The 26,851-nt window shown below is 40.8% G+C and overlaps 2 protein-coding genes across 2 annotated transcripts in view; both read right to left on the reverse strand.

Annotated features, from left to right (window-relative positions):
• The window catches only part of LOC149302283 (lisH domain-containing protein ARMC9-like), a 45,454-nt gene extending 40,067 nt beyond the window's left edge, over nt 1-5,387 (reverse strand). The window contains exons 1-5 of the mRNA XM_089482627.1: nt 5,337-5,387; nt 4,670-4,792; nt 2,515-2,682; nt 1,302-1,457; nt 214-306 (exon numbers count right to left, since the gene is read on the reverse strand). Of these exons, the coding sequence (XP_089338753.1) occupies nt 214-306; nt 1,302-1,457; nt 2,515-2,682; nt 4,670-4,792; nt 5,337-5,387 (591 nt within the window). The remainder of the gene's footprint in view (nt 1-213; nt 307-1,301; nt 1,458-2,514; nt 2,683-4,669; nt 4,793-5,336) is intronic.
• A 17,593-nt stretch (nt 5,388-22,980) lies between these two features.
• Nucleotides 22,981-26,851, reverse strand: part of LOC149302284 (26S proteasome non-ATPase regulatory subunit 1) — a 35,461-nt gene continuing 31,590 nt past the window's right edge. The window contains exons 20-25 of the mRNA XM_089482518.1: nt 26,285-26,454; nt 25,157-25,249; nt 24,637-24,723; nt 23,696-23,836; nt 23,378-23,528; nt 22,981-23,024 (exon numbers count right to left, since the gene is read on the reverse strand). Of these exons, the coding sequence (XP_089338644.1) occupies nt 23,382-23,528; nt 23,696-23,836; nt 24,637-24,723; nt 25,157-25,249; nt 26,285-26,454 (638 nt within the window). The 3' untranslated portion in view covers nt 22,981-23,024; nt 23,378-23,381. The remainder of the gene's footprint in view (nt 23,025-23,377; nt 23,529-23,695; nt 23,837-24,636; nt 24,724-25,156; nt 25,250-26,284; nt 26,455-26,851) is intronic.

The raw sequence follows: 26,851 nt of genomic DNA on the forward strand, positions 1-26,851 counted from the left end.
GTGTCATATCCCAGAGTTTAGTAGAAAGGAAGGTGGCTGCAGCGGTAGGTTGTGGGGCGTAGCTGGGGAGATACTCTGCAGCTATATCAAGAAGTGTTACAGTGGTGACCCATAAGACAAAGAGAGACAGGGCTGGACAGTAACCTTTTCCATTTCTAAGGACAAAGCTCCTTCATAGCATGACATTGACTGCAGCCAAAGTTCAAAGGATACATATAATTCCAGGAGACGGGGAGTAGCAGCAGCTTTCAGAGACAGAGATAGGAACTTGTCCAGTCTTTTTTTCAGTTCAGGTTCCCATGATTCCTGATTAAAAAATAAAAATACAAAAAGTATTCACTTTAGGCATTTCTAGACAATAGAATAATTGCATTTTCATACTTAAAATGAGCTACAATGCATATATATATATACCATTACATTACGTTGGACACGTGGACAGTCTCAAGCTGTGACAGCCAGCATAACCTTTTAAACACATGGAATTCTTGACTTAGACATTACAAACCTTTTCCCTTACTCACCATCCCTGCAGACTGTAAGGGGGGTTTCCTGCTACTAGTACAGTAGCAGATCGTGCAATGTCAGCATAATTACTAATAAGCACAGAAGACAACAGAAATCTCCTCTAAAAACTTTTACAATTTTGTGGCAAGGAAGGAGTTAAACAGCCATTAAAGGTAGTCAACGAATCCATTTAAAGAAGGGTAATAGTCTTGCAAAGTGTAAAAAAATAAATAAAAAGAATTTTAGAATGTATTTAAAATCTTGACAGCTTTCCCCATCTGCTGAGTGAAATGACACAGGACCCTTACCTTTAAGTTTTATTTAAGGTCAAACATACTATTGAAACTGGTGTGCAGACCTGTATGAAAGCTTTATTATAAAACTGCAGTCTATATGCACAAATATGTATTTCACCAGTGAGCCAATAACAAATTCGTTATCCTAATAAGAGTAGAAACTGGAGCAGAAACAAAAACAATTCGTGGAAAGCTCCCCCAAGGGTAAGCACTTCTTGAGAGGGGACTTAATGGGTCAAGAGATTCTACTTACAGAGCAAGCAACATGAGCTATTAGTTTCCGGTAGTACTCCTAGGGCTCTCTTAAGCATTTCCTGATGACGATGCCTGTGACGGTGTTCAGCACTCTTGTGCAGATATTAAGGGATTTAAGTAATTTAAAAATAAATGATTGGTAATTCAGTTTCTAATGTAATGTGGGTGGAAGCTTCCAAGCTGTGCTGGACACCGATCGCCTGTTGTAGAGTAGCAGGTATTGCCCTGCATGTCGTATGTTACCTGAAAAAGTTCCTTGAAAGAGGGATGAGCAGCTGGATTGGGCACGAAAGGCAAGGCATAAAATGGTAGAAATTCTGTGGTCTGGCTCAGGGCAGCTCCACTAGTTTCGAGGTATGTTTTGAAGTGAGATATTCTGTCCTCGCAGTCAGCACGATCCTAAGAACACACAACTCATTTTTAGTCATCTCAAATATAATATATCTATCATATTATCTACAGGCTTTACTTAAAACAAAATACAGCAAAAATAAAGGCTGTAATAAACATGGCATGCAGCTCAGGGGATTAGCGATGTCATCTCTAGTAATCTAGCATAATGGAACTGCTGTGTGTGTTTGGGGGGGGCACTGTCCTAACTACAGGGGACACAGCTGCGATGAAGCCCGTGTCTCTAGGGGGTCTGGTGTGACCCCTTATTCCTGTCTCCTCTTACCGATTCATAACAGTGTGTGTGAGCAGCCGGACAGCAAGCTGCAAGAGCGGTGAGAGGTAAGCGGGGGTGGGGGGCTATATATATGTATATGTGTTTGTATGTATGTTTGTATGTGAGCGTGGATGTGTAATTGTGTGTGAGCGTGGATATGTAATTGTGTGCGAGCATGGGTGTATAGGTGCTTGCGAGCATGGGTGTATAAGTGGAGTAAGTGTGTATAAATTGTTTATATTTGATGTGCGTTGGAAGTGGGGCAAGGGGCAAAGAAGGCATAGACAAGTTGTTTGGGGGCAATGATGGCACAGATCAGCTATTGAGAACGGGGGGCCCCTGGACAATTTTCACACCAGGGCCCGTGTTATGGAACCAAAACACCCGTGGTTTCTAGTAACTTCCCTTTTTTGAGGAGTGACATCATACCAAGTCTACAGATTTATCCCAGGGTTCAGTGGGTTGGTGAAAATGTTGTCTGGAAAATTGAATGACAACAAGTGTAATAACTTGTCACGAAAAGGTAACAGCCATACCAGAGTTCCTAGCCTAGAGGACACTGGGTCGCTGCAAGGCTCTAGCTAGACTAACTTACAGGAGCACAGTATCAGGAGAGCTGCTTCAAGGAAGGCTATTTCAACAATGGCTGTCAAACCAAACTTAATGTGCTCCTTCACAAAGTCCTAGGTTGGTTATACGGAGATTGACTATAGTGAAGTAAAACGCATTATATACATTTCTTTTGAGGTAATAAAATACATTATCACAATAAAGACACGTTTGACGTACCATCCGGCCTACGCTGTGCTTCAATGGAAATATGGCAAAGTGGATGTGCAGATAAAACTCCAGCTTCTGGGCCAGAGGATCGTTGATCCGCATATCAGCCGGGATATGCTCCCCCCATTGGTCAAAGAAGACTTTCCTGTCCCCATCCTCAAAGGCAGTGATTAGATCCTTCTGTGAATGACATGGAAGCCTGTAACGTATTTGTATCAAGGAAAAGAAACCCATACCCTCTGATTCATTTGTACTAGTTAGATATCATATTTATTGTGCTTCAGTTAAGCAATTAAAAATTATTTGGAAATGGCAGATTTGTGCAATGGCATTGAACATGTATACCCCCAAATAAGGTATTAGTGTATATTATTACTATTTTCTTTATTATTAATTGCCAACAAATTATGTAGCACTGTAAAAATTAAGTAGGGTAGTTAACACGCATCCCAAATATACATTAATACATACAGACACATTGGGAGATGAGAAGCCTGCCCGTGAGGGGCTATCTAGCCTTATGGTACTTTTACACAAAATTCCTGGCAGGAAGGGTGGGCTTTTGAGGGCCCTGCCCTCGAGAGCTTACAATCTAAATGAATAGTGTGGGTAATTGAAGCAAAATGAGGAGTGAAAAGGGAGTAGTAATAAGGGATACGTGGTTTTAGCGAGGAAAAAGGGATGTATAAATAAAATGAACAGAGGGGTGGGCGGTGTGTTAGTGCTTGGCTTGAGATGGTAGCAAGCAGGCTGTTAGGTATGGTGCAAGAGAGCTACAAGAGAAGAGAGAATTAAGAAGGGGGAGGAGTTATGGCTGTAGGAGGCCAGAGGGGGAGGGGCTCAGGGCAGAGGAATGTGCAAATAGGGAAACTTTGGCCAAAAAGAAACTACATCCCCAATAAACATATTTGGCATATATACACAGGAAAACGTGCATAATTATGCAAAATATGAATTAAGAAACGTACTTGCGGATCTTGCAAAGTGGATACACATTTAGCTTTATAAATGGTTTTTTTCTTCTCCACAGCAAATATCTCCTAATTATAGTGTTAGCAGCTGAATGGATTATTGATTATACTCTCGTCAAACTGGAATGCACTTCCTACTATGCTGAACAAGCTCCGTGCCTTAATATGTTCATGGGTGAGGGTTATAGTGTCACCAGACACTGCCTAAATAAGTATCACAGCCAAACACACCTATTGAAGTCTCAAAGTCTTCACATGTTTAAAGAGGCTTGAGTTACACAAAGAATAATGGAAGACATTTAACCTAACTGTAAAACTTTTCCAATCAGTTAAAACATTATTAGCGGTTATATCTTTAGAAAACTTAATATTTGCATTAATTGTAGAGTTAACTTTGACATGAAACTGAAAAAGCCCCCAATTTCATAGTGTGTTATACAGGGTCCGATCAACCCTTACTGTTGGAGGAGCGCGACAAGGTGAGCCTTTGCTGATGCACTGTGACTTGAAATGATTTACCGCCCCCACACTATTGAATAAATCATTATTATTTTAGACAATTGGCCGCACACAGAGGCTAAAACTAACATCCGGAGTTATTTTTAACTGAACACCTGCCCTTTATAAAAATGTGAGGTTTGTGACACATTTTACTTTTAAGTTGCACTCCATTATAATGGAAGGAAGTTGGGTGATGTCTCCGTATGATGGAAAGTTTTGAAAAATGAGACTACCTGGGATTAGAAGGTTCATCATGAAACTCATTAAAAGTAATTTAATACATTTAGCAAGGGTGTATCATTTCCTTATGCTGTTAAACCTCCATCTGAAACATCATTTGCCCAAATCTAGGATACAAAGGATGGCCTTACCCTGATTTACCCTCCCTGACCTTGAAAGAAGAAGAATTAAGCAATATATCCTAAACAGACAAGACATTTCCGAGCATTCAACACCCCTGTCTGCAGGAGGTGGCTGTACAAGGTTAAGATCAGATTTGTAGCCCAGACAGGGCGTTGTTTCTCGTTACCAGCGAGGCTCCCCCACTGTTAGCATTCCACACATTGCACATTTACTTGCTCCAAACCACTACACCGAGTCATGCTAAAAACTTTCAGGGCAAGAGTTATTGGCAGCATAAAGTAGGAACTACTTCCAACACATGAGATGGGTTAAATGCATGCTTGCTGTACCTGAATTAACAAGGTTTTCGAATCCCTCAAAGACCTGGAGCTTCTGGGCAGAGGTTTCCCTTTTAATTTGCACTCCTCAGAAAAGCACTCCAGTGTCTCCTGGAACTCACCAAAGTTCAAGAACTGGGAAAAAGATGGAAGAAAGCACAACGCTCATCAAACAAACTCACAGACAAGCTGCAGACACGATCAAATGTATGCAATGATGTGCTTATTAACGTGACCAATAATATTGTTTATTTCTATATAGTTTTAAACAAAAGACGCTTTAAGAAAAATGAGAAAAATACCCTGTTTCGGTTGATTAGCACTTTAGCAAGTGAAGAGGAACAGGGCTTTATTAAGACTAATTAGAGATGCATGGGTAATATATACACTAGGGGAGCTGCGCAAGCATATTCTGTTAAACGGAAGCTGGAGCATGAAATGATTGTTTGATGAGGGGCCTGTTACAAGTCATGGGAAGAAAACACTGCTTCTGCAATCTCACTGAACAATATTTGTGTTGTGCAAATTCTCATGTAGCCTTCTCAGCCTTCTAGTGCAAGGAAAGACATCACTGTCAAGTTACTTCTCGCCATCTAATGGAATCAGTAAGTTCCATATGGGAATCTAAACCAGTCTTCAAACAGAACTTGGTCAATAACATAACTGGTAGAATTCTTACCTCTTTCACTAGTCCAAGAATATCTGCTTCGTAAGCCAAAATATCCCCCATTCTAACTCGCTTCTTCACATAGCAAGAAGACCTGAAACAAAACAAGGACACGGACGGCGCCCGGTGTTACTTTGCGGCAATAAAATTATGCATAAAAATGAATTGTTTCTCCCGCTCTACATACATTATTTTTGTCACCCTTACAGTTTAATGCAGTTGCAAACAAAGTTCCCAATCCAGGCTGCATTTACATTTTAAATAATACATTGAAAGTTTATATTGAGGTCGGTACGGTATGTGTTCATTACCCTGCTTGCTCCCTAACGTGACTCGTATCCCCCACATCATTCTTTATAACTGAAATCATATTTCTACAGTAACCGATTATACTCTATATAACCAACATAAATAGTGCTTTCGGGTGATCAGATTCAGAAAGCAGATTTCCATCCAGGGACTGCTGATATTTTGGGTTAAGAAGTGGTTACGCGTATCTTTAGTGGGAGATATTTTTGCATCCAGCCCAAAAGATAAAATGTTACTTTTAGTACGTCTTGTACCCTTTCCCTGCTCTGTTCTGTGCTTCGCACAGTTGGCCAGAGATACAGACGCACAACTATATAACTTGATTATATCTCAAGGTAAGTTTATTATGTCTTGTCTGCCACTTCTCATATAATTATATAGCAACCGGGTCTACATTAACAAGCCCCTCGAAACAACTCCACATTAACAAATTACAAATTGAAGCAGAATCTACATTTTGTGACTTCATATATATACAGACACCAGAAAGATAAAACTTAGCTGAATGCAGAGGGGGAAAAAAAGGCAGTGGCATCTGGATAAGATAAGAAAAATGGGATTATTAGGAAGGACTGACCAAAGTCCAAAACTTAAGAAGTATCGGGCAATGGAAGACGTGATGTCGGTGTTAAGTTAGGACATGTTACGCAGATCACCTAAATGTGTTGTACCCAGACAGATTTAACAAAGCTCTGAACCATCTCACATTCAGTGCATTCCATCCAGCAACTTTAGGTACTATAGACCCATCCACACACACACACATATACACACACACACATATACACACACACACACACACACAATACTTGTCTTGGATCGTGAGTATACTTAGGTAAATTACAGAATTAAAAAGTCAGCCAACAAAAACAGGGAAAACCTGTCAATGCTCTTATGATATCAACTTTATAAACAAAAGAACGTCTCCGTCTTAATCACCTCGAGTTTGTGGTGGATATTGTGCTTCACCTCACACATACAGTGTTTGTTTCAGAGTGCAATTCTACTTCTAGGGCTTTTTATATTCTGTTGGTGAGCTGGCCTGGGGAGCAAGCTTGTGGTTTATACACCTCCTTAGTGCCGTTTTGACGCGTTTGCGTCCCGGTTAGAAAATAAGCAAGTTTGGTAAAGGTGATACCTTTATTGATGGACTAAACTTTGTTCAGTTTAATTATATTCATGTATTAAAACTACCAACAGCTTGTATATTTTGTTTCAGGGGGAGTTTACTATAAGAAACCTACGAAAGTCAAGATATTTTTGTTATAAAGAAATAACAAAAGTAGACATTTACTTTCCTGTCCTGGACTCTCTATTCACTCTAGCCTTACAAAGATAGCCTGAATCAATCTGCTTCCACCAAAAAGGAGCAGTAACTTAACAAATCCTACAAATCCCGAGGCCAGCTGAGATAGGTTTCAGCGGTCCTCATCTTTGCCAGGAAGGACCAAGAAGATCAAGCCCTTCCGCACCCCTTTTGGAAGGGACCACATATCCCTTCAGGAAGCGTAGAAGAAGAAAATGGGATCAGGTGTCCATCGTGGCCCTCAGGCACGTTTTGGCCCTTTTTTCACCTTTTTCTTCACAGTGGACCACCTGAACCTCTAGAAAAAATGGTTCCAAGGCATACATGTAAGGCGAGTGTCAAAAATTATATTGCTCATTTTAATATGTAAACACCATTGAGTATGTTTATTTAGAGACCGGGTGTGAAGAGAAATGGATAACTGACGTCAGCTTGCTTCCTAGAAATTAGCACATGCCATTAATCACATTCTAAAAGAAAAACTGCATTGAAAGAACAGTTTCAAGGTACATATACTATGGTATCTACTACAACAACATGTTATATTGAAAGCTGTCCTTTTCATTTTGGATTTTGAAGTCTTTAGGCTTTAATGTAGAATACCCCACAACATAACATCACAATAATAGGATATGAAGAAAAATGGCGTGTATGGCTTCAAATAAAGGGTCGGAAGCCAGTGAACTGGAGCCTTGAATAAGCAGTTTTGGGGAGTCATCAACTGTATGAGATACAGGTATGCCCCACATAGTTGCAGCACAATCATTCCTTTGTTTACGCGCTCGCGAGATGACGCCAGCACGTCACTTCGTCGTTTTTTGTGCATCTTTTGAGCTTTCACGTTTTGTGGTGCAGTGCAGTACAGTACACGCATTGATGAGTGGAAAAAGTAGTGCCTCACTTAGAGAAGGGAAGGTCTGGGGAAAATAAGGGGAAAAATAGGGGGGAAAGGGTTTTTTTATCCCATTTTTCTCCAAAGCCATTTTTTGTGGGGGGGGGGTTCCCTTTTTTTTTTTTTTTTTAAATGGATTGTGGAATATCTTCCTTTACAATGATAAATAATATGTTTATGACATGGCATTACTTTTCTTTTAAGCACAATACTTTTACATACACTGGGAACATGAAATGCAGGGTAACAAAATTATTAAAAAATTGTAAAACTACTCCGCATTTTTTTTCCATTTTTTCCATGGCTGGAAATTTGACATCTCTAACTTCACTTTAAGTACATTTTCATTTTACATACATGCTCTGGACCCCATTGTGTATGTTAATGTGGGGTATACCGGTATGTCAAACTGTAGCATGGAATACATGATGCTGTTACACATTGACTCAGCACGACAGACACGTCCACAGAAAGAATGAGCTAGTTAATATAATGGTTGGATATAAGTATTCTATAGGGAGTATATCATAGTCTATAAAAAGTCAAGCACCAGATTTTAAAAAGGTCCGGATTAAGTCATCTAACATTGCTCATCAACCATTGTTTAACTTTAATCAGGATTCTGGAGGCGGGGGGGGGCTATATTTGATTTAATTGATTTTCGTGTGATTAAATAAGGCCCTGATCTCTAACCTGGGCAAGGCAACACACTGCTAAAGAAAAGAAGGCAGACACTTCAATTGTGTCTAGGTCATGGGGCTGGGTGGATGAAGCTTTACACAGATGTGAATTCTATATTCATTATTCTTAAAAGGAATTTATTTGTAAGAGTTTAATTTTCAGTTTCTAAAGCATTCACTTATTTCCAACAAGATCTCCCGGCCCTAATATTTTTAGGTATAAGGTGGTACGCTTCTCTGCTATCAAGAGCTACATTGCCGAAATTGGTTCATTTCCCCTTCACTTTAACACAAATTCTCAGTGGTTTATATTGCTATATTGATATGCAATATAAGGTGCTAAACCAAAAACCAAGAAGGTTGTCATTGGAAGCATGAATAAATGATGCAATACATTTGGATGATACAATGGAAATGATGCATTACATTTGGATGATACATTGGAATGAACAGAATCATCAAAAACACATTTAACAAGAAAATCTGTCAAAAAGAACCTGAACAGACAGGCAACAAGCAGCACAAACACCATTACACAATACACCATGTGCTATAACATCAGGCAAGAATATAAAACCATGATCCAGTATTCGTGTACTAATTACTAAAATACATTTGTCTTAAATGTTTGGCCGGTATCTTGGGCAGAAAGTGACCCCCCCCCCCGATCTGTTATCTTTTAGCGTAAAACGTCCTATGTGAAAGTTTGCATTGCTCTGGAAAAAAATGCATCAAGCTTTTGAAAGAAAAGTTTTAGAAAGGAATAAATTCATCAGCTATTGAGTTGCTAAACTATTCCCTACAACCCAGCTTGCTGCATTAGTAGTTACCAACGGCATCAGGGGATGACATCAGAGGTGCGTAGATCCAATTCCCTGCTGTCAGTCTATTTTACAGGGCACACCTGTTCCTGTGTGTATGGACACCTTTTCTGGAGGCTGTAGGTAGTGTAGATGTTCCACTGCTAGGAACCTGGGTATTAGATTGCTTCAGTGTTTATATTTTATTCTAATTAATTTATACTACACTGTAGGCATGAGGAGGAGAAATATGACCTTAGCCCATTACATTCAATCATGTTTACTGCACTGGTAGATGTAAACATATTATCCAATGCACCTATGTTGTCTTCTCTCATCTCATCAAGCTGTGTCCTGATCTGTCTATATCTGACCCGTCTCTAGATTGTAGCCCTTCTCATCTGTTGTTTCTGTACGTCATCTTGTCATGTTACATACCATATTTGCTTGAATATAAGACAAGGTTTTTTCAGAGCAAATGCGTCAGAGCAAACGTGTCTTAAAATCCAACCTCAGATAGAGATTGCACTATAAGATCCTGATCCTCCGCAGCGCTGCAGGGGACCTGGATCCTCCCTGGATCCTGATGCGCTGCAGAAAACCTCTGCTGCTGCCCCGCACTTCCGTTGACATTTATCTTATCAAAAGATATTGTGGCTAGGACATACCATTAGGTGGGCACAGCTACCACTAGGATGTTATAGCACATCATTGCGATTTTTCACTGGCAGGGAGATCCTACAGCTAATTCCCATTAAATCAGTCTCCGATAACTTCACACTCTCTACAATGAGAGCTTTGGAATACTTGAAGAGAAGGGGTGGCATTCCCTCCTAGCGTCAGTAGTGATGAGTCGGGAATGTTCTGAGACTGAACTGGAGACCCTACTGTTGCTGATCACACATAATACATGGAGATCTGAGGGAGAAGAGAAAGACAGAATGTCTCCCACATTGAAAATAAAGAAATAATAAAAACAGCCACAAAAAAGACACACAGGGATACTGTGTAGTAAAGAAAAAAGAAAAAGTGAAAATAAAATGTAAAAAAGGTATAAAAAGCCTGATGACCCAATTTATTTTATTTTCAATAACAATATTAATAATAACAAAAATAAAAGTGTGTAAGGGCCTCCAAAACAACAAAAAACATGCATGTTGGGAGATTTTGTGGAACATATTTTTCAGAAGTGGGGCCTATCCTAGTGAAAACTTTTTTATATTTTAACTGAATGCCCTGCTTGACCAAAAAAATCAGATCTGTCACTGTATTCTTCCCTCTGAAGGTGTAGTCACATAAAAGTAACACAAACATTTAGGAAACTTTTTCAGTTTCTATGGCAACAGTGTATTATTCAACTTCTGTGCCACATTACAATTAAACATTGTCTTAACAGTTTTAAAGGAGAATGTTATATGACTTTATAATTTTAGAAAGGGACTTTGGTGATCAACAGTACTAGGAATGATATTGCTTAATTTAGTAATACTTATGATATTAGAGGCTTCAAGGTTAGCTGAAATTCTGTTTTCTTAGGGCAGCTCATCTGGTTCCCATAACTATAATCAGAGTTCTTTGTAGCCACCACACTTTACAATTGGTTCTGTTAATGAATTCTCGCAAAATGATGGCAATAAACACTAATGTTTAGGCGTGTTAGCCCCCTCACCAAAAAAATACTTTCACGCTCCTGGGGGCTCTACATTTCTTGAGATGTTTAAATGTACTATACAGCATGATGGAACACTTCAGAACTGGGTTACTATAGGTCATATAGGTCCAGTGAATCCTATGATTTAAGCCAATGTCATACCCAGTTATACATAGTAACATAGTTCATAAGGTTTAAAAAAGACCAAAGTCCATCAAGTTCAACCTATATACATATTGTGTCCCTACTGTGTTGATCCAGAGGAAGGCAAAAAACCCTTATGAAGCAGATGCCAATTGCCCCATACCAGGGGGAAAATTCCTTCCCGACTCCAAATATGGCAATCAGAATAAATCCCTGGATCAACGTTCTGTCCCTATTAATCTAATTTCCATAACTTGTAATATTATTGCTTTCAAGAAACACATCCAGGCTCCTTTTGAACTCTTTTATTGAGTTTACCATCACCACTTCCTCTGGCAGAGAGTTCCATAATCTCACCGCTCTTACTGTAAAGAACCCCCGTCTGTGCTGGTGTAGAAACCTTCTTTCCTCCAACCGTAGAGGATGTCCCCTTGTTATAGATACAGTCCTGGGTATAAATAGGTCCTGGGAGTGATCTCTGTACTGCCCCCTTATATATTTATACATAGTTATTAAGTACCCCCTAAACCGTCTTTTTTCCAACTAAATAACCCTAATTCTGATAATCTTTCTGGGTACTGTAGTCCTCCCATTCCCCTTATTACTCTGGTTGCCCGTCTTTGAACCCTCTCCAGCTCCACTATATCTTTCTTGTACACTGGTGCCCAGTACTGTACACAGTATTCCATGTGTGGTCTGACTAGTGACTTGTACAGTGGTAGAATTATTTCCTTGTCGTGGGCATCTATGCCCCTTTTGATGCACCCCATGATTTTATTTGCCTTAGCAGCAGCTGCCTGACGCTGGTCGCTACAGGTAAATTTACTGTTAACTAAAACTCCTAAGTCCTTTTCCATATCAGTCCCCAGTGTTTTCCCATTTAATACATATTCCCAGCCTGGATTTTTCTTCCCCATGTGCATAACCTTACATTTATCTGTGTTGAACCTCATCTGCCACGCCTAGCCTCCAACCTATGCAGATCCATTTGTAATCGTGCACTGTCCTCTATTGTGTTAACCACGTTACAGAGCTTAGTATCGTCTGCAAAGATTGATACTTTACTATACAATCCCTCTAGAAGGTCATTAATAAATATATTAAAAAGAATAGGACCCAAAACCTGTGGTACCCCACTAGTAACAGTCACCCACTCAGAGTATGTACCATTAATAACCACCCTCTGTTTCCCATCACTGAGCCAATTACTTACCCACATACACACATTCTCCCCCAGCCCAAGCATTCTCATTTTATGTACCAGCCTTTTATGTGGCACCGTATCAAACGCTTTGGAAAAATCAAGATATACGACATCCAGCGATTCACCCCGATCCAGTCTTGAGCTCACCTCCTCATAAAAGCTGATCAGAGATATTCGTTTTCACCCATAAGAGCTCGAGGGCAACTAAGACGCAGGAGACTAACTATAAACTGTTGACACACTGGTACAGAACGCCGCAGCATCTCCATCGTATGTTCCCGGGTACGTCTGATAGGTGTTGGAGGTGCGGTGGGGATGTGGGCACGATGTTGCACATATGGTGGTCCTGTCCTTTGCTGCAACCTTACTGGCAGGAGGTTCACCGGGTGATTTCGGAGCTATCGGACTCCCCCCCCCCTTTCCGTCCGCTGCCCATGCTCTTGCATCACAAGTCTCACTCGATCTCTCATTACAAGCGGTCGGTGGTCCAACATCTTCTTGACGCTGCTAAAAGCCTTATACCCCTACACTGGAAACAACCTCGCCCTCCCTCTCGCCGGGACTGGGTGGCAAGGGTGGAGGAGATCAGGAGGGTTGAGGATCTCTCCGCCTCGACCCCGAAACTTAGAGAGGCCTATACGGCCACGTGGTTTTACTGGTTGTCCTCGGTGGTTGGGCACGGTGTGTAGTTACCTAGTTTCGCCCGGCTGCTCGACGGGTCGATGCTAGTGCCCGCTCGGTTGCCGGGTCTGCCGCGGGCTGTCCAGACTTCTTGATTTGTGTTCTCCATTTTTCCTGAGATGGGTATTTGTGGCGCTGCCTGCGTTCTGGTGTACGCCGCCGACTGTACTGGCGTTATGTATCTTGCTGTGTGTCTGTGGTGTTCCACTGTCTCATGCCGTGGTTTCCTGAATCCCCCATATTTCTCCCCCCCCCTTTTTTCCTTCTGTATCCCTGCCCCACCTCCTTTATGTTTTGAAAATTCCAATAAAAATCTGATTTTGAGAAAAAAAAAAGCTGATCAGGTTAGTTTGACAGGACCGATCCCTTGTAAACCCATGCTGATATGGAGTCATACATTTATTTTCATTGAGATACTCCAAAATAGCATCTCTTAGGAAACCCTCAAACAGTTTACACACAACAGTGTGTAACTAACAGTTAAACTAACAGGCCTATAATTCCCCGGGTCACTTTTTGAATATTGGCACATTTGCTATGCGCCAGTCCTGGGGAACAGACCCTGTCACTATAGAGTCCTTTAATATTAGAAATAGGGTTCTGTCTATTACATTACTTAACTTCCTTAGAACGCGGGGGTGAATGCCATCTGGACCAATAAACCAGTTTAAACACTCCAGAGGCAGTCACAGGCAATGTTATGTTAAGGCAGGCTTTGGGAAGGTAAGGGGGTGAGGAAGGAATGAGAGAGATGGTAAAATAATTATATATGTATTGTGAGACTGTGAACCCCAGGGAGATGATTAGCATGGCATCTGGGTACAGCTGCTATGCAGATTATACATGTGGGTCCCTGGGGTGGAGCAATTGGAGAGCAGGGTGGGCCAATGCTCCATTTCCCCATTCTGTGGAAATTCCATGCCGGGTTTTCCAGGAGGCGAGAAATCTTCAGGATCCGGTCCGGGATTTCTTTGAGGTCGGCATCAGGCACAGGTGCTTGGCATTAAAAACCCCTGGAGCTTGATACTCAGGGAGACTGTTGGGGGAAGAGGAAACTTCCCTGAGCTCCCAGGGCAAGGAGAGGCCCTGAAGAGTGCATATGTGTGTTAGTGTATGTGGTTGAGTTTGTGTAAGCGTGTTAGCATGAGAGTGTGTGTAAATATGTGCACCAGTGCATACGTAAACTACTCCAGGTGGGACAAGAGGCTGATGGGGCCCTTACCTTTACTTGCCCCCCCCCCCGGGTCAGAAGCACTGAACTTAAGTAATATAGAAATATTAATCAATAGATATCTATCAACAGCAGATGGACAAAATGAAAATCCATGCAAAAATATACAGTACTGAGCAGAAGGTTTAGGCAGGTGAACAAAATGATGTAAAGTAAGAATCCTTTCAAAAATAGAGTTAATAGTTTATTTTTTACCATTTAACAAAATTAAAAGTGAGCGAACAGAAGAAAAAAAAAGTAAACCATATCAATATTTGGTGTGGCCAACCTTTGCCTCCAAAATAGCATCACTTCTTCTACATACACTTGCACAAAGTCAGGGATTTTGTAGGCATATCGTTAAGTGTATGATTACAATTATACCAAACAGAAGCTAATGATCATAAATTTAATATGTAGGTTGAAACACAATCATTAACTGAAACAGCTGTGTTGGAGGAATAAAACTGGGCTTAATGTCAAAACTGAGCACAGCAACAAGACACAGGGTAGTTATACTGTACCAGCAAGGTCTTTCCAAGACATAAATTTAATGGCAGACAGGGGTTTTCAGATGTTTTGTCCAAGATCCTTTAAAAAAGCACAGAGAAATGGGCAATGTTGAGGACCGTAGAAGTAGTGGTCAGCCAAGGAAACTTAGTGTAGCAGATAAAACACACATCATGATTGCTTCCCTTCGCAATCAGAAGTTTGTGCCATCGGTTCGGCATTAGCAGAAAACAGCGGGATCCTGGTACAGGCTGCATTTCTGCAAACATAGTTTGGGATTTGGTCATAATTAATGGTCTCCTCAATGCTGAGAAGTACAGATAGATACTTATCCATCATGTAATACCATCAGGGACGCAGCTGATTGGCCCCAAATGTATTCTGCAGAATGACAGTGACTCTAAACATACAGCCAAAGCCATTAAGAACGTTTTCCAGCAAAAATAAGAAGGATTCCTGGAAGTGGTAGTATGGTCCCCGCAGAGCTCTGATCTCAAAACCATTGAGACTGACTGGGATTACATGAAGAGAGTGAAGCAACCGAGGCTGCCTAGATCAACAGAACTATGGTTAGTTGTCCTAGATGTTTAGAACAACCTACCCGCCAAGTTCCTTAAACAAACTGTGTGCAAGTCTACCTAGAAGAATTTATGCTGTTTTAAAGGTAAATGTTGATCAGACAAAATACTTGTTTGATTTTCATTTTGTTAAATGATATAAATATAAATAATAATAAAGTATTAACTTGTCTATTTTTGAAAGCATTGTTACAGCATTACACCTACCTAAATGTTCTGCACAGTAGGTACCAACATTTAAAATAGCCAAAAACATACCCTTATCTTTTAGGATGTGTGAACAGAAGTGTGTCTAACAGACAGGGCTTTAAGATGTGGTATGTGACATCCGCTAAGCAATAACCAATAAGTTAACTTTAACAAATCATTTTTTTTCTGTAGCATTCCGAATGCACTTTACTTTATAAAACATATTACCTTATGATTTATATACACTGCTGTGACCTGTAGGGCTGTAGAACACAAACACTATTACCCAGCAAACGTTCTGAGGAATCTCAAGGGAGGGGATTCCCCAGGAGGGACTGTCCTTCCTAAAAAAAGGACACTTGGGAGGTACGCAAATATATGAAGATCTATTACATGAAACAAATGTAGGACACTCGTCGTTCTGTTAATGATTTCACACCGACAGAGACAACGTAAAGTCCGTGTAGAATACCTGAACATACTTGTAGAGTATGTCTCACGACACAAGGCAGTCACACATTTATACCACTATTTCATCAACGGCACAAAAATCACCAAATATATCCCATTAAACAGACCAACAAGCAGGAGTCAAACTGACGATGCTTTTAAAGTGTATAAAAAATACAGAAAACACAAAAACACGTAATCATTGAACTTACTGAGCAATACGTCACTTTGGTTGGGCCCCTCTCTCCCTTTCTCCCTTTCTCTATGCGAAGCACCGATCCCCCAGCAGGCCCGAGAGACGGATACAACACGGTGAGCGAGTTCGTAACCAAGGCAACATTCCACTTCCGGATGCTACTGGACCGAAATCCAATCAAACGGCTCGTAGCAAGAGAGGAGCCAACGGCTTCCAATTAGAAGCTCTGACATAAGGGACTGTATGGAGAAGAAGTCTTGCGGGAACCCAAGATGCAGAGGCTATTGAGAGGGCTGTGTGATGGGGGGTAGAGCGGCAGCTTTATCGAATAGGACTTAGCAGAAATGAAGTATAACTTTAATAGGTGGAAACAAAAAAGCGTGCGTGTTTTGTATTTTAAATCCCAGCGGGGCCACAAAACGTGATACGGTGGAGCATCACCTATGCAATGTGTAGTCATAGTGTAGCTGCGCCCAAGTGTGATATCGTAAGGGAATCGAGGTTACTTGGCAAGGATTCTTGTACAGGAAATTCTTAGAGGTATTTTATCCTGGAAAATAGGTGAGCTTATCATGGGCTCTGCAGATATAGGGTATTATACGACATGACATGCTGCTAGCAATGGCGTGCTTAGGGAGTGGAGCGACCCAACCCTTGGTGCCACTCATCAGGGGGGGTGCCACACTGGCACACAGTGGCCCAAAATGCTTTAAGTACGCCCCTCGCTGCCAGAGTTCATCCTACGGGCAGCTGGGTTTTTTAGGACAAAAACTTCCAAAAAAGATCCATATGTATAGTGTACTGTCCTGGACAGGTATTTTACATAGGATTTGTTCACATGAATTTGGAAGTTAAATGGTGACTGAGGTCCTGAAATATGTTGCATACTTGTAGAAATGATTCCGGAAATCCTTTGTAACTCTTTATTAAACAGTTTAGAAGATTGGTACTGGTAACATAGTAACCGTCATGAAATCACGTCTCTGCTCCGCTGGCTTTCTTCCAACCGTCGTTCGCGCTACACACCCTTACTTAACATCCTCACATCACGTGACCTCTCTCAAGACGCTTTCCATGTGCCTGATATCACAGCTATGAGACCATATATATATATATAATATATATATATATATATATAATCACTGAGTGCAGCAAATCACACTGCACCAGATCTAGAGAGAAGACATCACAGCTGACATTGTGTGAACATCTTTTTTAGTTTTACCTTGATCAACAGTTTTTTTGAAATTTGTTATAAATATAACTATTACTATAACTTATATATGTAGGGTTTGTATTATCACAGAGGGACCAACTCCTATGGGATCCTTGTCATAATTAATTGTTTTCCCTCAGTGTAATGTTTGTGTGTATAGTTTAAAAAAAAAAAAAGATAAACCTAAACAGATTTAGTCACTAAAGGAAGTGTGTGGGGTCAGCTTGACCAATCCTTTTATAATGAATTGTGAAAAAGGAAACAAATGGACTTTCAGGCTACTACCCTGTCTACTTTCTGTAATTATTTTCACCCAGATTTACTCCATGAAGCCGGAGGGTGTTGTTCTTCTGAGTACTGTTGTGTGAAAACTGTGATAGGGCCACAGTGGAAAGCAAGTCACCATTCTTCCTATTTCAGGGGTTAATATACCGCCCTTACTTCGCTCCCAGGCCAAAGCCCGAGGAGGACCAGATCTTTTATGGTCCCCCTCAAACAGGGCACTCACTTTAATCTCCAAAAGGGACTGCCCACGTACCCCCACCTAAAATAGTTTTCAGAGACCTGCTCCACTGCTGTGTTATCAAGTGAAAATATGCTCAAAAAACAAAACTGTGTGCAGTGCCTTCCACCCCCAGTCCGTGGCTAGTAACTTAAAAAATCTAAGTTAGAGGTGAATAATATAAAAAACTGCAAAATGAAGGGTCCGATGGGTATATAGCATGCTTACCAACTCATGCACATGGAGTGGGAAAAATACACCTGCTTACAGCACACGTGCCTAGTACCCCAGGTTTATTTCATATGTGTACATGGGTTGGTACGAGACTTTGAAGAACACCTTTACAGAACCAAAAGAAGGTGCAGTTTTAGTAGAGGAATCCACAAACCCAGGCTCATACTTCGTTACATATACCTGCAGGGAACTCAACTCTCTGACGGCCTGGGAAGGTCTGCGCGATGGACGCAGACAACCCCCACTGCTAACGGCACCTCCTTCCGGCTGCAGTGGAAGTTGCCTACGCGAATTGTGTAGACGTCTACCCGCTGCCCTGACTACACACCAGGGACTCAGAAGCGCTGGTAAGTTTTCTTTGGGGGGGTTAAATGGGGGGCATAAGACAGGAGGATCCAGGTCCCCTGCAGCGCTGCGGGGGATCTGGATCTTAGTCTCATAGTCAGCCCTCATTTGCTCTGAAAAAAACCTCGTCTTATAATCGAGCAAATACGGTACTATAAGTGTCCATTGGAATAACATTGTAAAGGCAGGTAAAATGGGAATATCTAACTTCATATGAATCTGCCACTCTAGCCTCCACATTATCTCTCAGTACAATAAGCCAATCGCATGCAAATCCTCTCACCATGGAACGGCTTGTGTCTTTGGGTTATCAAAATATATATGCAAACTACTATTTTTGTGGGTGACTTGAACAAAAATGTTCATTTCTTACTATTTTATTTCAGCCTCTGTGGGTCTACCATTTCCTGTCATCTGTAGTGTTCAGTATCACAGTTCCATTCATCAAACGTGTCAAGTTCACTGGATAATGCTCTGCTGGGGGATCAAGAGTCTCCGGTTCTCACATAATCAGAACCTCCATGCAAACTTGCCTCCCACTGCTTTTGTCCTGATATTTTAGAAGGCCAGACCTCTCCAAGGCCCATCTCTGCAATTTTGAAGGATGAACTGGCAATAGGTTTTCCACTTCAGCTGGATGATCTCAGTAAAGCAGAATTAACAGATAACTTGTTTATTTTATAAAGGTTCTCGCTTGGCTTCTTGCAGAGCGCTTGGGGGAAAAAAACTGCCCAGCGTTTGGCTAATAAAAGCTATTTTAGTCTGCCTTCGTAGTTTTAAAAAAAATGCAGCTTCTTCTAAGATCTGAAATCAAAGAAAATCCCTAATTCACTGAAAAATATTTTCATTTTTGGCCAAGCCTATGGAGTGAACATGCCTTAGAACACGCAACATGCTTTGGCCACTTATAGTGAAACGGTGATACTTATTTCAGTTGGTGGTCTGTTTCTATCCAGTAAATAAACATCCAACTCTGTAATATGGGGAAGAACTTGTTTAAAACTAAGCTAGCAACACACAGAGAAGCAAACCCGTTTCCTCACAAGACTGGCAAATTAATTGGGTTATAGTCAATTTGAAGGGAAAGCATGTAATTATCCCTACAGATAATCCCTAATCATCACCAATATTAGCTTAATGCGTAATGCTTTCTTGGATATAAAACCTCAGGGGCACCCAAGTGATATTTACTAAATGGTGTTCAGATGGATAACGTTATGTTTTGGATCATCCAGCATAGATCTCCAGTGTTTAAAACACAGGTTTAAGAATGTTTTTTTGGCGCTTCAAAAATGACTTTAATGTGTAAGTTGACATAGGGATCCCCATATTCAAACATTCTTTGGCACCTGTCCACAAATCTTGATCTTAGCAGACATCTTAATTCTTTCCAAAGCATAACCACATTGAAATGTATTCATTAAGAAAGAAGCATAAAAATAACAAATGCCATAACAAAGAAAAAATGATTCCAAGGTTATAGCAGTCAAACATAGGATTTGTATGCAAATTGGCAGCAATATAAAATCTAAAATACACACCGCCATATAAGGCTACTTTAAAAGGTATGTATAAATATAAAAACATGCCACAATAGTTTCCTTTTACACTGCTCAGCGGAGATCATTTACCCTGCAAGTGTTTATAAGGACGGAGGTCCCAACATCTGTCTTCCCCAGACATCCGCAGGAAGGCCACTCGAAGTGATATGATCAGTGCCATAATTCTAAGGTTTGCAGCTGGCCTGTGCGTCTATACCTGCTAGAGAAGGCAGGACGATTTGGGATTATTCTGTGTTCGGAAGCCTCGTTCATTTATATGCGTAAATGCCCTCACTGCTTGAATATAGCCCCAGTCATAGCTACGCTACATGACCAAAAGCATGCGGACACCCCTCCTAATTATTGAGTTTACGTGTTTCAGCAACATCCTTTGCTAACCGCTGTAGAAAATACATCACATAAGGGATGTCATCTCCAAAGAGAAAGATCGGTAGTAAAATGGGTCCTACTGAAGAGCCCAGTGACATAGAAGCCATCCTTTGCTGGAAGTCAGTTTTGAGATTCCTGCCTGCTAGATCTGCCTTGATCCACTGTTAGCACTTACATTATGAAGTGGAAGCATCTAGGAGTAACAGCAGCTCCGCCATGAAGCAGTAGGCCATAGCCAAGCAGCCACACACAAGCCCAAGATCACTATGCACAATGCCTAAAGTGACGTAAAGCACACCACCACTGGACTCTGGAGCAGCAGAAACATGTTCTCTGGATGGATGAATCACGCTTCACTATCTGGAAGTCTGATGGATACATTTTAAATTACCAGAATGCCACCGAGCGGAAGGCATAGTTCCGACTGTAAAAGAGGGATAATGGTCTGGAGCTTTTCAGGCTTTGGGATAGCCCATTTCATTCCAGCCAAGGGTAATGTTAATGCTACAGCATACAAATACAGGTTAGGTGTAGAGGAACTCAGTGGTCCGCACAGAGCCTTGACCCCTAACCTCACTTAACAGATTTGCGATAAATACAGGAGGAAAATTGGGAGGAAGGCAGATTGTGATCCAGGACTTCTCATCCGACATCAGTGCACTTTTGGCTGGATGAGGACAACTGTCACAGAAATCCCACTCCAAACTTTGTGAAAAAGCCTTCCCAGGGGATGGGAGCTGTTATAGTGCCAAAGGAAGGGGGAGGGGCAACTACATAATAATGTGTGGCTTTGGAATGGCATGCCCAACAAGCTCATATACGTGTGATGGTGGTATCCACATGCTTTTGATGGTATAATGTAGCTTCCTCCCAGATGCCCCGTAAAACAGGATGGTGAGACTACTGGGTCACCACAGCTGGGAAAATGACTTCTAACACTCTATCCCACCACCTATAGACGATACAACTGCAGTCCCCAAGATTATCAGCTGCATGTAATAAAATAAAAAAAATAAGATACTTAAGTCTTCCATGGTGCATGTAGGTTGTATTTACATCTCTACGAAGGGTTGCACCTACCGTATACAGCATTGCATTAGTGTGAGTAGTGTCTCATTCACCTTATGGTTTTCTGTTGTTCCTTAGCAGCAGAGAAATGTAACTGTATAGTGAAAAGAAAACAGACCACTTGCTCCAAGTACAATGTAGCAGTCAGGCTATGGCTTTCTTTTAATTTGCCAAAGTGAAATCCCTTATTAATGAAATGCGCTGCACATCTGCTTCAGTAACACATGCAGTGATCCTGGGTACCGCATTGCTTCCAGACATCTATGTGGATTGATATATCGCTTTTAGGATTATTAGATGCTGCTGGTGAAAGATGGATTAGGCAACAGATGTGCTACGATTCTCAAAGACCAAACAACTAGTGAACAATAGTGTGTGTGTGTGTGTGTGTGTGTGTATAACATCCTCAGGCCAGCAGGCTGCACACTACAAACTTGAGTGCAAGAACATATTACACATATCACAGCTGTGTCCTGCAGTCACCCTTTATACATATTTCTATTTGATCTTATTAGTTTTCTTGGCTTACAAGACTATCTTTAAGCAGCTGCCAATATATTTCAACCTTAATACTCAGTCCTTCCTTCCAGTCCCAAAATTCTGATTGCCTCATTCTGGATGTAAACCAGACAGTTTAACAGAGCTCATTGCAACATAATTACAAACATTTTATATAATCACATTTACACACAAGCACATTGCCTCATCTACAAATTGGTTTGCTACAGGTAAAAGGCCACATTTCCCAAATTCTGGGTAGCAAATGTGTATACAGCATTCTGTGATCACAAGTAAAACTGTAGATGACGTGTGTTGTATTACTCTATATGGGGGGCTGAAAGGTTTACAGATGTAGCATTTTATCTATATGTTTGATTAAAATGTATCATTTTCTTACTTTAAAGCGCAAACCATGATTTCATAGGATTCATGTACTAAACAAGTATGAATCTGCTTAAAAAGGGACACCAGAGAAAATGTTAATGTGCAGGAAACGCCTGAGATAGTAAGTTCAACAAACCCTGAGAGAAGGGCAAAACTAATTAAAATGTGACGGTAAGGGAGAGACTGGTTGAAATAGTTTGGATAAAGAACACACAATCCTTCTGCAAGCCTACTATCCACAAAGCCCGGGTGACTTCACCACCAGGCTGCCCATAAACAATGCTTATCAAGGATGACAGTGACAGAAGCCAGTAACAGTAAGAGTCAACCTTTGTTTTTGTGTGGGTTTTTTTTCTACAGTTTTGTGCATATAAAGGATAAAACCAGCAGTTGCTTCTAAAATTAACACATTTATAGTATACTCTTTTACAAGGGATAAAACCCCTTCGGCTTTGATGTGTTGAAAGCATGGAGACACCAGAGACAGTATTAGAACGACATAGCTTTAGCAGTGAGGGTAAAGGCATTTTGTTTTTCCAGACTTTTTTTTTTTTTTTTTTATTTGAAAACGGATTGTGTGGATCGGTAACATTAAATCCTTGGCCCTGCACACATGGGATGGGGCAGTACAGCTGTGGCACACGTTTAACATGCAGCTCTAAAGGTGTGTGTCTGGGGCCAGCACAGATAAAGACATCAGACACAGAAACACAGGCGATCTAAAGAGAAGAAACAGAAACAAATAGCTCAATTACAGCAAAGAAAAACAAAACACATACAACCCCATCTAATGATGCAGCCTGTGATAAAGCATTCTGGCAAATGTCTACTTATGCCCCATGTTCCCCAAATCTACTGATCTCTGTGTGGACAACGTGGTTTTCAAGTTAACAAATTTGATTGGTTAGGATACCCCACACATTATAAATTTATTTATAGCTTTCTTGTATCATATATGCTACATCACTGTATTTTAAGATTCCCTATGTAAGTAGGTCCTAAGTGCGCTCCCACCTCCCCATTATACAGGACACCCACTAATGTCTTTGTACAGCCGCTTTGAAATACCTACATTTCTAGTCATCGATATACTCAAAAGGCTCAGGGGGCTCTGGTTCTTGCTCTTCCTCTTCAATCTTTGGCCCGTGAGCTGCAACAGGTTCCACAAGTTGTTCCTCTTCCTCACTGGTGTCTCGTAGGATTATAATACCACCTATAGATAGCTGTCACAAGTAGAAGGGAAAATTGTATGTGATCACCCCTCAGAGCAAGCAGAGAAATAAACATCTCCAGTACGACCAGGCTAATGGTCCTCCACAACATACATATAATCTGCACGTTATAGTGTTGGATCCGATCTCTGACATACACTGTGCATTCGCAGACTTACAGGTTTGAAGGGCTGGTATCTCAAGCCCTCTGGCATGGTCAGGATTTTAAGCTGAGCTGGCATTACACGAGCTGGGTTCTCAAGAAGCTGGAAATTGGGCTCAGGCTCTTTCTTTTTCTCCTCCTTCTTCTCGGTTTCATCCTGCAAATGAACAAATGGGTTGGTACACACTTACATTAGTTATAGATAGCACTGTATTTACACTTATTTCTAGTAATAAACAGATTCCCTCAAGCTGTGAACATACTAATGGTATTGTCTATATGCATGTTAAAATTATTAAATCTTAATGGGACTCTATCATATGCACTTTAACGCATTTGATAGCTGTATGGTTCCTTTCCATTTTTGTGGTTTCACCCTCGCAAAAACCTTGGGGGGATTCTGCAGAATACCCAATATGCCCCTTTATCCCCTACCCCTCAAGGAATCCACAGAGCACGAGGTTTGCCAGGAGGACGGCAGTAAACTGTCCCGTTAAAGTGCCAAGACCGTTTAATTTCTAGTCGACCATTAAGGACAGTAAAGATACTAAACAACTCAAATGCTGCATACAAGGCCTCTAAACTTCCAGTCTCATTATGACCGGAAATCGAAAATAAAGAAATATAAGAAATAAAGAAATTCATGGTTGCTTCCCTTGGCCTTAAAGTCATAAGGTGCTATTATGTCAATGGTTCTGGCTCCGGTCAGGCGATTATACTACTGTGTCAGACTTAATACGTCCTTTGCAACAGCACGAAATAAGCCATCATCAGGACATGACAGGACTTACATTATAGAGAGAAAAAATAGATCACAAAACAAAAAACATTGAGTCTCTTAATAGGTAAAAAAAAACATCCAAATATATATTTTCTCCACTCCTGCCTATCTACAACTATCTCCAATGTGATATGTGAAACGATAACTAATAACAATCCGTCGGTGTAGACACTCACCACTTCCATCTTTTCCTCTTCTTTCTTCTCCTTCTCTTTCTCCTTCTTCTTGGCCTTGGCTGTTATAGACAGGACAGCAGTGGACACCTGAGGTTTGAACATTCATATTAGTCGATTATTTGGGGTTCAGGATTTGTAAAATGTAGGCAATGTAAGGGAGTTTTAATTTTCTGAAAGGGTGGCACGGCTTCCCATCAGCAGTGGCAGAAGTTATTACAGTAAGGGAATTTAAACATAAAAGGGACAGGCAAATGACTATGTCGAATATAAGGACTGATTAAGGTTTAGGTCACACAACCGGAAAAACCAGCAGAAAAGATGGGCCGAATGGTTCTTATCTGCTGTTCAAATCTAGGTTTCTACGTTTGATGTACAATCTTTTGTGAAAATATTAATTAGGGACAAAGAGCAAAATGTTTTCATACAAAACTGTCATATTATGTTCTATAACATGACTTCCCCAATGTAACAGGACATGGTGGACAACCACAATACATGTGTTCTGTCCCTCCGTTCTCACCTTCTCTTTTTCTTTTTCCTTGGGCACCTCCAGGGGAGCAGGATAAGCAAATGTCGAAGGTTTACAGTTGGAGCGATACTGAACTTTTGGCATCTGAAACAATGGCAGGAGTTAGCATGCATAAAAACTAAGATGTATTCCGCAGAAATCATGTATCTCAAATGTCAATCCAAGTAACACACAAACCCAGAAGGTGGACAAAATAATAAAGACCTCAAAATGACACACAGTTAAATAAAAGCAATGCTACTTCTAAATCCTTAGTACAGTGCTGGTCTTTTGCTTTTTAATGCTATGCTTAAGGCTGCCTGAATTGGTTTTATCTATGAAAATAAAAAAGTATATAAGCAATTGTTTATTTTCAGGGAGGGACCATGTTTTTGTCTATAGTACAGATACCTCGGGGACAGAGAGGCAGAGAATATTAGTGTAATAAGGTGATCTAAATCAAGCTTGGGACTTTTTAAATACATCATCTAGAACCAAAAAACTAATACTAAACTAAATAATAACTAAATAACTAATAACTAAATGAAATTTTACATTTTGAAGTAAAATAGTTTTTCATGTGCTAATCATTTTATAAATGGGTCCAGGCATTAACTGTTTCACAACCATAGTACATTTATGACATTAAACCTATAGTTAGCACTATGGCTTCCTAATTATGTATTTAATCGCAAAATTACAGGGAAACGCCACATCTAAGAATACGTAGATCTGAATGATTACCAAAAAAGCTACCACGGTCTCTCCATGATTTTTAGAAATTTTTTTTAAAAGCCAGATCAACTGTATGTGTGTAATAATGGCTTCCCAAAGACATAACAGCATTGTGGCGTGCTAGAGGAATGTCTAACACAGAACAAATGTTGTGGAAGAGAGCGAGTTAATGGATATCTTATTAAATGGTATGTCTGTCATTACTCTGCACTGCTAATTAGTGATGAAATATCCAGCATCATAAGGTCTGTAAGAGGATTACACATTTTCCTTTTAACTTTCAGGGACTTGTGATGCTGCAGTTACTGTAACCAGCTGTGTGCTGGGAAAATGCACATCTCCCAAACCAGACACAAACAATGGGCAATAAACACACATCGGGTTCACACAGCTCATCACGCTCACCTTAAGGTCCTTGTTAAGCCCAATTACGCAGGTCGGCGTAAAAGCAAGAGACAGGAAGTGTGAGAGGGGAAACCAGAACCAGAACTGCGTGAAGACCAGAACACCAACCACAGAAGGCATGTGAGTGTGACCTGTCCGTGACTGCAACGAAATGGTCACGTTGTGACCCCCTGCATTGAAAATATAAGCATTAGATTTTAGGAGTTTCATGAGCGAAAAAGCAAATCTTTCAAAGAAATTACATCTGTGCACTATTTATTATACCCATCAAAAAGGATATATGCACACACAATGTGTTTGTGTCAGTGAAGGGGTTAAAATAAAGTAGCCACAGCCAGAACATCCTCTGGCAGAATAGGGTGAAGAGGGCAGCAGGCAGGGTCATTACCGCTAAGGGGCCAGGTGCTGTCGGCTAATAACATTACAGAGTCATTAGCCGCTGACTCCCTGTGTAAACCAATATATAGTGTCATCCCTCCAGTAAGGGTAACCCCTTGGGTACTGGACAGCCTCCAACTATACACAAGCACAACAGGGTCTCAAACTAAAAAATTGGTATTAAAAGAC

The sequence above is a fragment of the Sceloporus occidentalis genome, unplaced genomic scaffold (assembly GCF_023333645.1).
Source record: "Sceloporus occidentalis isolate IW3139 unplaced genomic scaffold, rSceOcc1.0.p SCAF_19, whole genome shotgun sequence".
NCBI lineage: Eukaryota > Metazoa > Chordata > Lepidosauria > Squamata > Phrynosomatidae > Sceloporus > Sceloporus occidentalis.